The sequence below is a fragment of the Sarcophilus harrisii genome, chromosome 1, assembly GCF_902635505.1.
Source record: "Sarcophilus harrisii chromosome 1, mSarHar1.11, whole genome shotgun sequence".
Lineage (NCBI taxonomy): Eukaryota > Metazoa > Chordata > Mammalia > Dasyuromorphia > Dasyuridae > Sarcophilus > Sarcophilus harrisii.
Window position 1 is genome coordinate 585,869,348 of NC_045426.1, and position 17,668 is coordinate 585,887,015.

At 34.0% G+C, this 17,668-nt stretch overlaps 1 protein-coding gene across 21 annotated transcripts in view; it reads left to right on the top strand.

Annotated features, from left to right (window-relative positions):
* Nucleotides 1–17,668, top strand: part of RIMS2 (regulating synaptic membrane exocytosis 2) — a 775,594-nt gene that overhangs the window by 158,615 nt on the left and 599,311 nt on the right. For all 21 annotated transcript variants that reach the window (XM_031947102.1, XM_031947076.1, XM_031947077.1 and 18 more), the window contains one exon: nt 1,322–1,532. In XM_031947102.1, the coding sequence (XP_031802962.1) occupies nt 1,322–1,532 (211 nt within the window). The remainder of the gene's footprint in view (nt 1–1,321; nt 1,533–17,668) is intronic.

Here is a 17,668-nt window from a genome sequence, read left to right on the forward strand (position 1 = left end):
AAGCCAAAAGGTGGTCAGTCCACTTCTTATTCCCTTAGTAAAAAAAAACCATAAAGCCATTTTTACTTGGAATAATTTTTAAAAAAATCACTGAAAAATGTAATGAAGGTGGTCCCCTATGCTTCATTTTTAATTGCTCCAAAGTAGTAATAGAAATATCATGAAAGGGTTCTGGACATGCAATCAGGAGAAAACTGAATTTAAATCTCATTTCTGGCATTTAGTACAACTTTTTTTGTGATAGAAGTAAGGTATAATAGTATAGTGAGAAAGACCTCTATTTTTGTAGTCAGAGGAGCTGTGTTCAAATCCCATCTTTGAAGATTGATACACAGGTGACCCTAGTTAATTCACTTTATCTCTCTAAACCTCAGTCTTCTAACCTGAAAAATGAAGTGTCTGGATTACCTTTTGGTAATCCTTTGGTTCTGGATTTATGATCTCTCCGAACCTTGTCCTCATTTTAAAAATTAGTTCAATAATACTTGTAGTAGCTACCTTATGGTATAGTCATGAAGCTTAAATGAGAAAATGTATGGAAAGTACATTGTCAAAAATAAAATGCTGTGAAAATATAGGTCATCGTAATTGTTATCATCATCATCATCATCATCATCATCATCATCATTATCATCATTATCATCAACCACTTAAAGTTTTGAAACCCTTCCCCTATATTGTCTTATCTGGTTCTTTTGACAGTCCTTTGAAACAAGTACTTCCAATTTTATAGACGAATAGCTAGAGACTTTGATAGATTAAATAAATTGACCATGATTACACAACTCCCAAACTCCCAAGGAAGGATTCGAATATAGGTCTTTTAACTCCAAATCCAGGGTTGTAACTATTATGACATATTTCCTTTCATAAGCTAGTCTTACTTGAATCATTTTAAGATAGCACTTGAAGACACAATAGTATCTGTATATTTTCCACGTAATAAAGAGATGAATTTAGAATTGAACTCAAGCAAATCTACTTCAGAATGTCTTATGCCAACTAGATGTCTGGTTGACTTTCTATGTTTATATGTATGTAATAAATTTAGATTTGAATTAATATTCATGAAAAGAGCCAAACTTTCTGTAACACCGGCATGACTGAGTGTCCCAAAGAGACATTTCTCTTGAAATAATCAAATTGCATTATTTTGTTTTCTGTATTCTACTAAATATAATGTCTGTATTATTTTAAACATTTTCAAAGATTTCTTCTTATAAATGTTACATGATCTTAGAATGATAATTTGTTTTTTTTTGAGAAGTGAACTATTAATTTTTTCTATTGGGAACTGATTTTTTAATTGTTTTCCTAACAGAAAGTTGCACCAGCAGTTTGAAATGTACAAGGAGCAGGTCAAGAAGATGGGGGAAGAATCCCAGCAGCAGCAGGAGCAGAAGGGCGATGCTCCCACTTGTGGCATCTGCCACAAAACAAAGTTTGCTGATGGATGTGGCCATAACTGTTCATATTGCCAAACGAAATTCTGTGCACGCTGTGGAGGGCGAGTGTCATTACGCTCAAACAAGGTATGGAAATCACTTGAGTTAAGCAGAATTGCCTTGTTATTGAAATGATTTGTGTTTAGAATATTTAATCATGGCCAGGTTTATAATAGCAAAATGGAATAAATAATTAAGATTATTATTAAAACATCCAAGCAAAAAATTTCATGTCTTGTTATTTCAGGAAAAAGAAATTTTTTGGGGGGTTGAGTTAATCAAGATGGTTTTTTTTATCTTATTTCAGTTTTCCACTTTACTTTTGTATGGTGAACATTTTGATTTTATTCTAATCCATTAGATTATAGGATCAGGTTTATAAACTCAGATTTAGAACTGACAAGGACATTAAATGTCATCAGATAGAACATCCTCCTGTTACAGATGAGGAAATTGAAATAGAAGTAGCTGTGTAGTATGGCTAATAAAGTTCTGGGCCTGGAGTCAGGAACTCATGAATTTTACTCTGGCCTTACACATTTACTAGGTTTGTGACCTAGACCATCCTTTAACCATTCTCTACTTCAGTTTTCTCAACTGTAAAATGGGAATATCAAGAGCACCTATCTGACAGGGTTTTTGTGAGGATCATATGAAATAATATTTGTAAAACATATTGTATAATGCCTGGTAAATAGTAGGTCCTGTTAAAATAATTGTTTCCTTCTATCCTCCCTTATCCAAGGTCACACATATAGTAAGTTACAAAGTTGGGATGCAAACCTTATTTATATCACACTCTAAACTGAGAAGTAAATAATGCTTTTTTTCATGGCCATCTATATATTTGAAATACATGAAGTTACCAGTTCAGTTCAAAGGAATATGCTCTTAGGGAATTGTAGAGATTTTATTTATTTATTTATCTATTCATTAATTGAGCAATTAATCAATCAATCAATTAATTAATTTTTCTGTCCATTTATTTATTTATTTGTTTATTTATTTGTGCAGAGGCAAATTAAATGACTTGCCGAGAGTCACACAGCTAGGTAGTGTTAAGTGTCTGAGACTAGATTTGAACTCAGGTCCTTCTGACTTCAGAGCTGGTGCTCTATTCACTGCGCATCCTAGCTGTCCTATTTGTAGAAATTTTGAAGGCGACCTAATCCAAGTTCCTCATATTATAGAGGAAGGAAGAGAAGCTTTGACTTTATTCTAGTGTAAACTATTAGATTATAAAATCAGCCAGCTAGGTGGTACAGTGGATAGAGTGGCAGACCTAGAGTTGGGAAGAATTATCTTTTTAATTTCAAATCTGGATACAGACATTTGCTAAATGTATCACTGGGAAAGTCATTTGATCTTTTTTTGGCTCTGTTTCCTCATCTGTGAAAGAAACTTAAGAAAGAAATAATAAATCATTCTAGTACCTTTGCCAAGAAAAAAGTCATGCATGGGGTCATGAAAACTTGGACATGACTGAAATGGCTTTACAGCAACAACATAAATTGAAACATTTAAAGCTGAAAGGGACATTAAAGATCATTCATTTCATCACCTTCCTTTTTATAGATGAGGAAAGTGAAAGAGAGGCAGGTAGGTGACATAGGTTACAACTTAAGTAACTTGTCTAAGGTGTCAGAGGTGGGATTTAAACCCAGGTCTATATCTAGTGCCCTTTACATTATGGTATATTTTCTAAGAAAGTTCCTATAGCTATTGATGATCTTCAGATGTATTTTGGAGACATTATGTTTAAAAAGTGATCAACAATAGAAAGTTTGTTTGCTAGGAAATTAGTTTTAATTTTAACAAATTCTGGTTTCAGCATGAGTAATTTCCTCCTTAGTTTTCCTTTAAAAATAAACAAAACTGCTTTTATTCTATTTCTATTTTTCTAACAAGTAGGTGAAATTGCATTGTGGTGACAAGTTAAACATATGTAGTAAGTAGATCTTTAGTTACTATTAATGCCAGTATTCTTCAAAGAGAATTTCTCAGAGCACTAGAAATTTTTAAAAATATTGTCCCAATATCAATGTAGCTATTTTTCAAGCTATCCAGCTGTTGTTGTTCTGTTTCATGACTGTACTATCTCCTTTTCTTGACATTCATGTGTTATTCATATATATCCACTAAATTTCTATTCCTAAGATCATAAAGCTCGATCTTGGAAGGACCTCAGAAGTAATGTAGACCAATAATCTAATTTTATATGTGAGAAAATTGAGGCCCAGTTAGGTTAAGAATTTTTTATCTTAAGATCACCCACATAGCAAATGTGGAACTGGAATCTGAACTGGGATCCTAAGACCAGAGGTTCAATTCTTTTTTTCTCTATTCCATGAAACCTCCTGTCCTTGATGATGTCTTTCATCTTGTCTTACATGTACAAATCATTGTTGGTAATATATAGATGACTTTAATCCATCACATGTATTTCCACTGCTCCTTTGGGTGACTCATGATTTTAATTCTTCTGGGAGGGTGGCATTCCATGAATTGTGGTTATAGAATATCACTGTTAGAATATTGTTGCTAAAGAGATGAGCTTTTGTAACACAGAATAGTTGATCCTGCTTTAGAAGCTTGTTTATATTTGTTTAAATATTTAATATTGTGCTTATATAAATACGCTTAAGATATCTGCACAGAAATCAACTGTGCTTTAAGGCACTTTGAGATTGTACAGCAGCAGTTATCTTGCTTAGTTACCTCCTTACCATATCTTGTCAACCAGTTTTACACTTAATCTAGATTCTTTGTAGAAAAGTATTTTAATATATTACTTTGACTTAATAGGGACTATTTGCTATCTTTCCATTACCTTTTTTCCATTTGGTCTGCAGTAAATATTTTTCCTTCAATTCCTCTTAATTTTCCTTTTAGGATTCATATAAATTTCTATTTTTCAATTTTTTAGGTGTCCCTTTGTAGTCATTTTATATTCTTACTTCCTTCTTCTTCCATTTTTTGCCTTAAAAAGGGCTGTGCTTATAAATATTTAGTAACATGCTCCCTGAAAAAAAAAATGGGACCTTAAAAGTAGAATCCTTTCATTTTACAATAAGGAAATGGATAGGGAAGTTAACGACTTCTCGAAAGTCAGGCAGGTAAATGTCAGAGCTAGTAATTAGATACAAGTTTTCTATTTCTATTTTACTATTCTTATCTACTAACCAGCAACTAAGAGGTGCCTAAAACAAAATGGTTTCTGCTCACAAGGAACTTACATTCTGTTGAGATTAACTAAATAATAGCAGCAGCAACAGCAGCAATAACCACAGAATGGTGTGTATATTCATTGTATCCCTTCCAATTGGACCATCATGCCTTTTCTCAACTTCCTTATGTAATTAATGGCAATAGCCTCTTGCTTCTAGTAGATATTTAATACTTCTCTTTGTTTCTGTCATATCTCATTATTATCAAATCCAGTGAAATTCAGGCAGAATATTGTTACAAAGATTTTTTGAAAAGCCGATTGCTCTTTCTAGTATAAAATTTAATTATACAGTTGTTTTTTTGAGTTAGTTTAGCAATTTGCTGATAAAGTAAGATAAAATAAGCTTTCGTTTTAATTTTGTGGTTCTTTCATGTGAAGCCATCCCTAAAAAATTAATCAATTCTCTCTTGAGGACAAATTTAGAATACTGCAAAAAAGAATAAATGAATTGCAGGGCCAGATGGAGGTCATGTGGCACTTAGATTTTTTTTTGAAATATTAATTCACATTTTTTTGTCCAAAATGACTTTTTCCAAAATTAAGCTTAAATATTTAAGCTAATATAAAATGCTAAAGCAAATATGATAATGCTTTGAAGGTTCATAGATTCATATTCTGTGACTTAGAATTACAAAATTATAGATTTAGATGGAAAGGACTTTAGAGGTCATCAATCAAACAACTGAACCTTTGTTAAGTGCCCACTATGTGTTATGTGGAAAAGTGGCAAAAGACAGTTTCATCCATCAAGAGGCTTGCAATCTATTGGGAAAACAACTTGCAAACAAATATATACAAAGGAAGCTATAGACAGCATAAATAGGAAATAATTAACAGAGGGAAAGAATTGAAATTAAAAGGGTTTGGAGAAGGCTTCTTATAAAAAGTATGATTTTGGTTAGAACTTAAAAGAAGTCAAGGGAATCAGTAGTTGGAATGGATATGAGTGACAGCCAGAGAAAATGCCTAAAGTCAAAAGATGGGAGTAAGATGTAAGACGACTGAAAGGGTAGGAGGGAGCTAAGTTGTGAAAGGTTTTGAATTCCAAACAGAACATTCTGTATTTGATTTTAGAGTTAATAGGAAGTAACTGGAGTTTGTTAAGTGGAGGAGAGGGTAGCACATGATCAGATCTGTGCTTTGGGAAAATCACTTTAGTAGCTGAATGGAGGTGTATTGGAGTGGTGAGAGACTTGAGACAGGAAGACCCATTAGTAGCTGTTGCAAAAAGCAAGGCATGAGGTGATAAGGGTCTATACTAGAGTGATGGTAGTGTCAGAGGAGAGGAGACTTAATGGAGAGATGTTACAAAGGCAAGAATTAATGAGGAATACAGGCTGACTTCTAGATTGTGGTCCTGAGGAACTGGGAGGATGGCATTATCTTCTATAGAAGTAGGGAAGGTAATGGAGGGGAAAGAAGAGTGAAAAATTTAGGGGAAAAGATGAGTCCCATTCTCAGTTTATCACATATAAGATGTCTCTTGGATATCCAGTTTGAGAAGTATGAAAGATAGTTAGAGATTCAAGATTGAAGGTCAGTAGGTGAATTGGCACAGAATAATTAGATTTAAAAATTATCAACATAGAGTTAGTAATTAAATCCATAGGAGCTCTAAGATCATCAAATCAAAAGTAATATAAAGGGAGAAAAGAAAATACTTAGGACAGAACCATGAAGGACACCTAAGATTAAAGGATGTGATCTGCTTAAAGATCCAGGAAAGGAGACAGAGAAGGCGTGGTCAGATAGGTAGTAAGAAATCTAGGAGAGTGAGTAGTGTCCCAAAAATGAGTATCAAGGAGTAGCTAACAATATCAAAGGCTATAGAAAGACCATGGAAAATAAGGATTGAGAAAAAGCCATTGGATTTGGTAATTAAGAGATCAGTCACTTTGAAGAGAGCAATTATAGTGGAATGGTAAATTAGATTATAAAGGATTAAGAAGAGAAAGCAGAAGCACCTAGAGTGCTGAGTCCATAGACAAGGAGAGATTAAAAATAAGTAAAAGAGTGAGGTTGATGGAAGTATCAACCTGTTGGAAGAGAGGACATGGAATGGAATTATTCCAACAAGCAGAGGGGTTAGCCTTATAGGAAGTAAGCCCACTTCATCATGAGACAGGGAGAAAAAAGTGGCTGAAGACATCTGAGTAATAGAGGGGAGAGGAGGGATTTCTTAGAGAATGGCCTCAATTTTTCTGTAAAATAAGAGGCAAGTTTCTCAAGTAAGAGTGGAGATGGGAGGTGTGCAGAGAAGTTTGAGGAGGTATGAAAAGATTTGGAAGAATTGCTGTGAAGGGGGGAGAGTAATCTAATAAGGGAGGTATAGTAGAATCGTTTAGCAGTGGTAAGAACCTCCTTGAGTTTATATAACAGAAATATGTAGTGGATCCATCAGGAAGGTTGTGTGCTTTTTTCTATCTTTGTTCAGCAGTAAGTGTTTAGGAGTGGAGGTGACAAAGATCTGAGGCTGAGATCTGGCTTGGCATAATTGGTGATATTATCAGGAACTGGAGATTCAAGATAAGAGGACAGGGTAGAGTCGAATTGGTTGACTAAGAGATTAAAATGGGGAGAAGAGAAGAGAGGATAGTGTTGGGAAGATGATCAGAGAGAGAATTGAAGGGTCAAGAGATTGGAAGGTGATGACATGGATAGAGTGTGGTTTTGTGAGAGAAGGCAGAGAGTCAGGTAAAAAGCCAATAAACTCATGTTTATTGTCACATATGGTAATTTCAGCTTCTTCTATTTGACTTCTGAAAGCATTCAGCCATATTCTCTGAGAGGCACTTGGAGAAGCTTCATTAAGCTCTCAAGCCTCTGGATACAGCAAAGTATAATTCTGGTAAGGCTGCTAATAGATGAATCCTTATAGAAAAACAGGTATAGATCTTAAAACCAAATTGTAGAAGAACAAATGATTCTTCCATACCCTCACAGCATATAGTCTAGCAAGGGAAGTAATGGAATATAATAAGTTAATTATATATCATATGCATAATGCATGCATGTACATGCATACATTATATTGTATGTTGTCATACACTATAGTATCATGTATTATAAGACCTAAATATATGTATATGCAAGTGTGTTACACATGCACATATGTATGAATGTACATGCATGCATTATGGATATGATATATAATTAACTTATTATATTATTACTTATTATATAACCCATATATTACATGACACTATAATATATGATGTATGTGATAATATAGTGAAATATAGTATGTGACACAATGACATCACATTATATTATATGTCTGTGACTATATATATGTATATATATATAGCATATAGAGAAAGATAGTATATGACACATAATATAAGGTAAAATGTCATTGTGAAACTAGGGAGATTTAAAAAAGGATTATGAAAGAGTTGAGTAGACTATTTCTATAGTCCCTTTTTCTCCTTTGAAACCTTTATTATTCTTTCCCCCCCTTTTCTTTACTTCCAAATGGATCAGATTCCTTCCTGGCCTTTCTTTGTCCAAAGCATCTTTCCCAATGAAACAATAAGTTGCCATTCTCCTCAGTTTTCATATAGATTCCTATTATAGAGAATGGCCCAGAAGACCATAGATTTTTTTCATTCAACTATGCCAAGTTGTATGCTGAATGGATTGTTTTGCTCCCCAGTGAGAGATGGCAAATTGATAATTGGCTCTACATAGAGGAAATGAAGTTATTATCTGAGTCTAAAATAATATCTTAGAGTGACTTATTAGTATTATTATGATCTCACATATTGGATTTAAATGATATGAAGCAACATTGACAATTCTCATGTTTTCTTTTACACTCTATTCTTCAAAATTTTGTTAAAATAATAGTTGGCATTTATGCAGCACTTTATGGTTTGCAAAGCACTTAATAAATATCTCCTTTTATCTCAACAACTTTGAAAGGTAAATGCTTTTATCCTTTTCATTTTACAAATGAGAAAAATAGAAGCAGACTTTAATGACTTGCCAAGGGTCACATAGCAAGTAAGTTTCCGAAGCCAGATTTCAGGTTTCCTGATTTCGAGTCTAGCACTCTTTCCACTATGATACCTAGCTACCTTATACTCCGATGACTACATGATTTGGTCTATTACCATGACTACATATAGAGAAGGGCAACCAGATAGTGGAGAATCTTGAATTTACATCATATGGAAATTAGTTGAAAGGGGGGAGAAAAGATAACAGTTTGCAAGGATCTGAATGGTTGCCATGGAAAAAGAGGAATTAGACATTTTTAGGGGACCTAGAGGGAAGAAGTAGGAGAAATGAGTAAAAGTTGCAAAAAAGACAAATTTAGGTTTAATGTTAGAAAGAGCTTCCTGACAAGTTAAGCCATGCAAAAATAGATTCTTGGGAGGTACCACCATCTTTCAAGCAGTCTCCTGATGCCCTCAACTACTACTGTCTTTCTTACTTCTCTTGTATTTGTTTTATATTTAGTTTGTATATAGTTATATTGCAATATATGTATTTATACATGTATATATATCTATATATCTTTACTCTGTTTTCCAAAAGACTATAAAGTTCTATAGAGAAGAAACCCCCTTGTTTATCTTTGCTTTTTCAAAATTTGGCACATAGTATGTGCTTAATAAGGGGCAACTAGGTGGTTAGAAGATAAGAGTACTGGGTTTGGAGTCAAGAAGATCTCAGTTCAAATCCTCTGACTCTTACTAGCTCTGTGATGCTGGGCAAGTCCCTTAATTCTGTTCACCTCTGTTTCTTCATCTGTAAAATGAACTTGAGAAGGAAATGGAAAACTAGTTCAGTATCTTTGTTAAGAAACCCCATTAACTTTTGTCCAATGATGAATGAACTTTAACATATGTTTAATAAATGCTTGCTGACTGATTGATTATGAGGTGGTTCATTTTTTTATTGTACTCAGGAAGACCTGATTTTCAGTGCCCCAAATAGTTTCTAGCTGTATGATCCTAAGCAAGAAAGTTGAGCTCTCAGTTTCCTCATATGTAAAATGGAGATAACACCTACCTCCCAGGGTTGCCAGGAGGATCAAATGACTTTGGAGTAAATAGAAAACAGTTTTCAAACCTTAAACTATTACATAAATACTAGCTATTAGTGTAGTGTGTTCCTCCTCACTGGAGGTTTGTCCTTAAGCAAAAGCTAAGTACCCACATCTACAATGTGTTATAGATGAGTCCTTTACTGAGTTATGGTTTAGACTGAGGGACACTAGATTCCCTGCCAATTCTGAAATTTGCTGAGTCTGTGACTATTTGCTTGATTTTGTGAAAATGGAAGTCCAAATTTGTGAATAGGTAAATTATAAAGATGAACTAAACTTTATTAGCGTATTTGATCACGTGGAATTCAGAGTAATCAATTTAATGTTAATGCAGATGGAGTTAGCAGATTTTGCAGAAGTGGGAAAGATGTTTTATAAACTGATTATAGAAGAAAACAGATGATAGCCTATGATTGCGTATAAAAAGAGAACCCTCCTAATAATAATAGCCACATATATATAGTATTTTACAATTCAGTTTAAGAAATAGGTGTATCTATTATGTATAGTGTTGCATTGTATTAGACAGGGACAGGATATACACACATAAATATACACACATATATACATGCATACATATTTATGTAAGTATGTATATATAACACATATTTATAATGATATAGTTCTTTCCATCAAGGAAATTATAGTATAAGTTTGATATGCAAACAGAAAATAAAATAGAAATTTATCTTTACAGATCAAAAAAGAAAAAGGATTATTCATGAAACTATAGTTCTCTATTACATATAACTTAGTTTTCTAAAAATTCAACATATGATTGCAAAGCTATAATGTTTCTGCTTCTTTCTTATTTTTCTTTTGCATTAAAAAAAGATACTCCAGTGTATTTTTATTTCCTTTTATTTCCTTTGTTGTTATCATGACTCTATCCTTCTATTCCTCCCCATAGGAAAAAGAAAAACAAAAGCTTTAACAAATATTACCTTTTGACTGTATCTAAAATGTGTCTCTTGTTCTTTACCCTGAGTTCATCACCTTTCTTTCAAGAGGAGGATAATATTATGTTTCATCATTAATCCTGTGGAGTTATAGTTGTTTGAATGAACTATAATACATACGTTCTCATGATCTGGGTCACATGACCAGTTCATTGCTTTCTTCCATGCATTTCTTAGAAGACATTCTTTATATGCAACCTCTCCTTTGTAATCTTTTATTTGGAATGTATTGCAATGTGTTCTCTATATACACATCTCCATTCCCCTTTGGGGTGATCCTTACCTTTAATAATATAGCATCTTGTAGCCATTAACTATTTCAGTATTAGTCCAAAAATAAGATTCATAATATTCAACACAAATTATGACAAAAACAATTGATTGTTTCATAGTTTTACTTCAAAATGGCAGCCTTATAGAAGTCTTCTTATATCAAGTTAACTTTTATTCAGTTGTATTCAATTCTTTTAAAGAATGATCTCCTCATCTACCTTTCCATTGACACCTTTCTTTCCAATTAGTGTTATCCTTTTCCAATGACTCTTCTACTTGAATTTTTCCACATTATCACAACCTGAATAGCAATTTGTCTCTTCCCCTGCCCCCAAGTACTACCTTTTGTGTCATTTCTCTCTCACTAGGAAAGATGATTCAGTCTCTCCATCTCTATAGAATAGATGTTGGATAGATGCCATGTTGGTTTTCTTTATTGACAGAGAACCTTAGAATGGCACTGTTGCAACACTAAGACTTGGAAATGGAAGATTTTTGTTTAAATTCTATGTTCATCTTCTACTATCTCTTTAGATATGGGTAAGGTACATCATCTCTGAATATCAGCTTTTTTTTTAACCTACAAATAGGAACAACAACAACAATAAATACTTACAGTACCTGTCTCATAAAAGCCTGTTGTAAATAAAGGGCCCTATAAACCCAGCTTCCCTTTTCCCGTTTATATCATGCAAACATTATCTTTAATTTTTCTCTTTACCTTACCCCAATTTCTAGTCAGTTGCTAAATCTACCTCAATAATAACTCATATCAATTCTCTTCTTCTCATTTACACTGTTTCCATCTTATTTCAGTCTCATCACCTCTTTCTTGCTCATAAATCTTCAGTGATTCCCTACAACTTAATAAAAATAAATGCAAAGAACTTAGTCTGGCATGTAAAGTCCACTAGAAATGGCTCTAAACTACCTTCACAGCTATATTTCAAACTTCTCACCCTATAGGAAGGAAACATTAAGCAACTACAATGTGTCTAGCATTATATTAAGCACTTTAAGCATATCATCTCAATTAATCCTCAGACAACCCAGAAAGGCAGGTGTTATTGCTGTACCTTTTTTGCAGGTAAGGACACCAAGGTAGACAGAAGTTTAAGTGAGTTGTCCAGGGTCACATAGCTAATAAGCATCTGATTCCACATTTAAGCTCTCACATTCTCTTGACACTATCACTCCAGAAGCAAAGTAGAGGTGCTCATGATTGAAGGCTATTTGAATTTTTTCTTTGCTTCTACAGCCAATGAATTCATTACTGAGCAAACAGTCTTGCAGTAGAGCCTCTCTACATATAGGTAGGCTGGTCCACAACATAGACACAGTTTATGGGTACAACTATACGTGAAATCTTTCCAACAGGATAGAATCTGTCAGAGCTTATACTTTTTGTGCTTAATTTTGCCTCCTTATTTCCTGTTTCCCCAGGCAAAATCCCAGCTTCTAGAGCAATTCTTTTCCAATCTCTCTTCATTCTAGTGCCTGCTTCTATTGATTATTTTCAATTTATTCTCTATGTAGCTTGTTTTCATTTAGTTGTTTTCATGTTGTTTCTCCCCTTAGACTGTAAGTTCTTTGAGGTCAGGAACTGTCTTTTGCCTTTGTATTTTCATTACTTGGCACATGGTAGGCACCTAATGAATTTTTTTATTGACCGACAGGTTCATTTTTATGCTATGATGAGGCTTTAGACTAGGATTTTGGGAAGGCTTTGGGGACCTTGGAGAACATTAATTAATTAGAGGTGAAATTTAAATCTACACTAACTGAATAAATGTAAAGCAATGTTAACTGAAATGAATATGCTGTAATTTGCTAATTTAAGCATACTTTATGGCTGTTTCATCAGTATAAGGAATTCTCACTAATAAAGAGCCCAGTTTATCTATCACTTAGTAAATATGTCTTAGAATATAGCTATTGCAACTTATAGTAACTAACATTTATATAGTACTTAAGATTTGTAGAACTCTTTACACATTACCTCATCTGATTGTCAGAACATTTTGAAGTACGTGCTTTCATTCTCTTCAAAGCACAGGGAGGAAATTGAATCTGTTTCCTGGTGAGGAAACAGGTGAATGTGAGAAAGCCCAGAGTTCTAGAACTAGCAAGAAACTGACTCAGGATTTGATCTCAGGTCTTTCTGACTCCTTGCTCTAGCATGCTAATCATAAGAAATGTCTAGTCACTTTATTAGGTGAAGCTAACAAGTTTTGGCCGTTGAATTTTAATCCATCAAACAATCCAGCTTTTATGTAAATATGTAGAAAAATTGAAGTGTGAAAGAAAAAAAAGCCCAAACCCATTTTAATTCATATAAGATAGCCTGTTATTAAAATATTTTCTTAAAACATTTCTCCAAATTATTGAAAGTGATCATCTGTAATCAACAAATTCCTGAATGATTACTAATTTCTTCACTTTATTTTTCCTGTTTGAATAATCTTTATGTTGGTGTCTCTGATCTTATTTGGAGTCTTTTAGTAAGTAAGGCAAATTTCTTGATATCAAAGTCAGTAAGATTAACATTATCATGAGTGACAAAACTGAAACCTTAGAATGTCATTGGATGCTTAGCTGGGCCACTTTTATGTAACTTCTTTCCACAGTTAGTGAACATAATAATCAAAGCCAGATCAAAGAGGATATAGGACTGGGGCTACAATATTTCTTTTCTAGTGTAAGACATACTCATTCCTCACACTAAATCAGTTTACATTGTAGATCTTACATTATATAATTTACATTATAGATCTTGGGTGGCACAAGATGGGGTAAAATTGCCAATTTGGGGTAGTGTACAGGTTATCTCAGTTGATTGTATACTCAATCAATTACTTGAGTTCCCTTAACTAATTTTCAGTTTTCAGTTTTTAGAGTTCTGATGTTATCCCTGTACTGCTCCTCTGTATGATATTAACTGAATTATCTTACGATTATCAGTAAAATGAGGAAACCGCATCATTCTATCTCCAAGATAATGTTGTGAAGAAAAATAGCTAAGTTATTATAAGTCAATTTGCAAATCCATACAATGCAAGTGCTTAGTTTTAAGAATAGTTTGACATATCCCCTCTTTAATCAATTAATCTGTAAGTATTTATTAAGTACATTCTTTGTGCCAGGCATTTTACTAGGGATACATAGTATAAATACAAATGAAACAATTCCCACTTTCCATAAAACAAATAAAACAATCCCTGTTCACAAAGGGGTTACAGTTTAATAATGAAGATTTGAAGTACATATAAAAATAACACATAGCATTATACACATACAAAGTAGTGAATTAAAGGGTAGTTTGAGGAGGATACTACCACTTGGGGAAAAGAAATAAGAAAGATCAAGTAGAAGATATAAGCCTCACTTGTATCTTCAGGGAAGAGATAGTTTCTTGGAGGTAGAGATGAGGAGAATATATTCCAAGCTTGGGAGATGATCAATTACAAGGGCACGGACAAGAGAAAGGCCATATTGTTTGTATAAATTATGTGGTTTAGGAAAGAAGTAATTTCTAATGAGTCTGGGAAGATAGGTTAAGCCAGGTTGTGTAAGGCTTTGAAAGGTACACAGAGAAGTTCATATTGTGTCCTAGAAGCAATAGGAAGTCACTGGCTTTGGTTTAGTAGGAGAGTGACAGAGGTGGATTTACTGTTAAGGAAGATCACTTTGGCAATAGTGTGTAAAATGGACTAGACTGGTGTGTGTGTGTGTGTGTGTGTGTGTGTGTGTGAGAGAGAGAGAGAGAGACAGACAGACAGAGAGAAAGAACGGTTAATGCACAGATAACAGCAGGCTGTTGCAGAAATCTAGATGAAAGGTGAGGGCAGCCTGAACTAAAGTGTTCTATGTAACTGTTATATGCATCATTCCATGGTTTTATATTTTTTTTAGTTGTTTTTCAGTCACATCTGACTCTTTGTGACTCCTTTTGGAATTTTATTGGTGAAGATACAGAAGTAGTTTGCCATTTCCTTTTCTAGCTCCTTTTACAGATGAGGAAAGTGAGGGAAATAGGGTAAGGTGACTTATCCAAGATTGAAGTTAGGAAGAAAAGTCTTTCTGATTCTATCCTCAGCATTCTATCCTTTGCACCTTGTGGGTACCCAACTATCGTCCTGCAGAGTTCTTTTTTATGGGCTGGGCTACATGGCAGTTTAGATTAAGACATGGTCTTTGCCCTAAATGAATTTACAGGAGATTAAGGAATATGACCCATGAAGTTGTAACTATAGTATTGAAATGATATGTCATGAATATATGAAAAGTTCAAAGCACTATGACTACCTCACACATCTAATATATTGAAATTTAATTGGCATCCAATATTTCAAAGAAAATTTGGAGTCAAAGAAAAGCAATTGCACAGTTTGAGTGGTAGATAGCTAGATAAAAGTTTGTGAAAAAGGTCATAGTATATTTTTACTGCAAACTCAAATTCAACAAAGATTGACCCCACCCACCAAACAAACGGACAAACAAAAACAACTAACATAGGCTGCATGTGTTGTCCACTGTAAGGGAGGTAATGATCTTATTGTACTCTGTTAACTTCTGAAGAACGACATTCAGTGCTCACTGTTACATTTTGAAAAGGACAAAGAGAAACTGATTTGTATTCAGATTAGGATGAATTGGGATGGCAATAGAACTGGAAACCATACTGTGTAAGGATCAATAGGAGGAATTAGGTTCTGAAGAAGAGTTTACATGATTGTTCTCTTCTCTGTTTTACACCATAGAATAGAACTAGGAGCAATAAGTGAATGTTGGCAAATATAGGTCTAAGTTCAATGCAGTGAAGAACTTCCTAGACATTAGAGTTGGAATAGACTACCTGGGAAGAAGAAAGTGGAAAGAAAATTTGGAGACAGAGAATCTGAGATCAAATCTTGACTTTACTACATACTATTTCTGTGGCAGTAGGCAAGCCACTTCAATTCTTTAGGCCTCAGATTCCTTGTCTGAAAAATGAACAGCTAGATGAGGTGACCTCAAAGGTCCTCTTTGATTCTAAATCCCATAATCCTGTACAGGATATAAGAGTGAAAAAAATTCTAATGCTTGGGCCGTTGTGTTGTATAGTCAATCAGTCAACAAACATTTATTAAATACCTACTCTGTGGCAGGCACTGTGGTAAATAATGAGGATAAAAATAAAGGCAAAAAATAAAAAGTCCCTACTCTTAAGCAGCTACATGGTACAATGGAGAGAGTCCTAAAGACTCATCTTCCTGAGTTCAAAACTTGCTTCAGTCATTTAACCCTGTTTGCCTCAGTTTCCTTATCTGTAAAATGAGCTGAAGAAGGAAATGGCAAACAGTTTTAGTATCTTTGCCAAGAAAACTCTGATTGGAGTCATGAAGAGTTGTACATGAGTGAATATTAATAACATATCAATCAACAGTTTTAAGCAGCTAACTCTGAGAGAGTCTACCTGTAAACAAGAATATACAAACAGGAAAAATTAGGAGTAATCTTAGAAGAAAGGAACTGAGATTAAGGAGAATTGGGAAGGGCTTCTTGTAGAAAGTAGAACTTTGAGTAAAATTAGGAAACAGATGAAAAAGAAAAACATTCCAAGCATGAGGGACAGGTAGGGAAAATGCTCAGAATTGGGAGATAGAATATCATGTGTGAGAAACAGCAAGGAGGCTTCAGTCACTGTGTTGAATAATTCATGGAGGGAAATAATGTATAAGAAGATAGGTAAGATAGGAAGGAGTCATGTTTTGAAAGGCTTTCAAAGCCAAACAAAGGATTTTATATTTGACTCTCTGAGTAACAGGGAACCACTACAATCTCAATAGTTTTGTTTTTTGGCATAGGAGAATGTGGATTAAAATTCCTCTCTGACACTTCTAGATATACAACCTTAGGCAAGCTTTTTAAGATTCCTCAGTCTTACTTTTCTCATTTGTAGATGGAGTTAGCCCAGATAACCTTTAAGATCCCTTTTTCTTTATATATATATATACAGAAATTATATGACCATAGGTCATGGATGTTAAGTTAGATTTGATCTAGTTCAGCCCCTCCCAGTTTTTTAGATGAGGAAGTTGAGGTTAAATGACTTGCAGAAAACCACTTAGATGATAAGTGATTTGGGGAAAATGATTTGGGGAAATTGTCTCAACTATTTTGAGTTTCAAATACTTTGGAGACACCCATATGTCCAAATGAAATCAGAGATATGAGTGTGGAACTCAGAAGAGGAGATGCAAATTCGAATTCATTGGATTATTTCAACAGATATTCATGGTATTCATTTAAAGACTGGAGTTCAAATCTTATCCCAGACATTTCCTAGCTGTGTGGTCCTTGACAAGTTACTTAACCTCTCAGCCTCAGTTTCCTGGTATGTAAAATGGGAATAATAATAGCATCTATAAAATAGGGTTGCTGTGAGGGTCAAGTGAAAGAATGAAATTAAAGATCTTTGCAAACCTTAAAATGTTATATAAATGTTGGCTGTTATTATTTTAAAGAAATATGTCTTCAATATTAACTATGTGCAGAGCACCATGTTAGGTATTGGGTGAGATATAAAGCTCAGATGTTCCATGATCTCTGTCCTGATGAGAGAGAGGGCAAGCTACTACTGCCACTATTACTATCATAGGTTGTAGTAATTGCAGTAAACTAAGGAACATTCCATTCATCTGCCAATGAATGGTGATAGAAATAG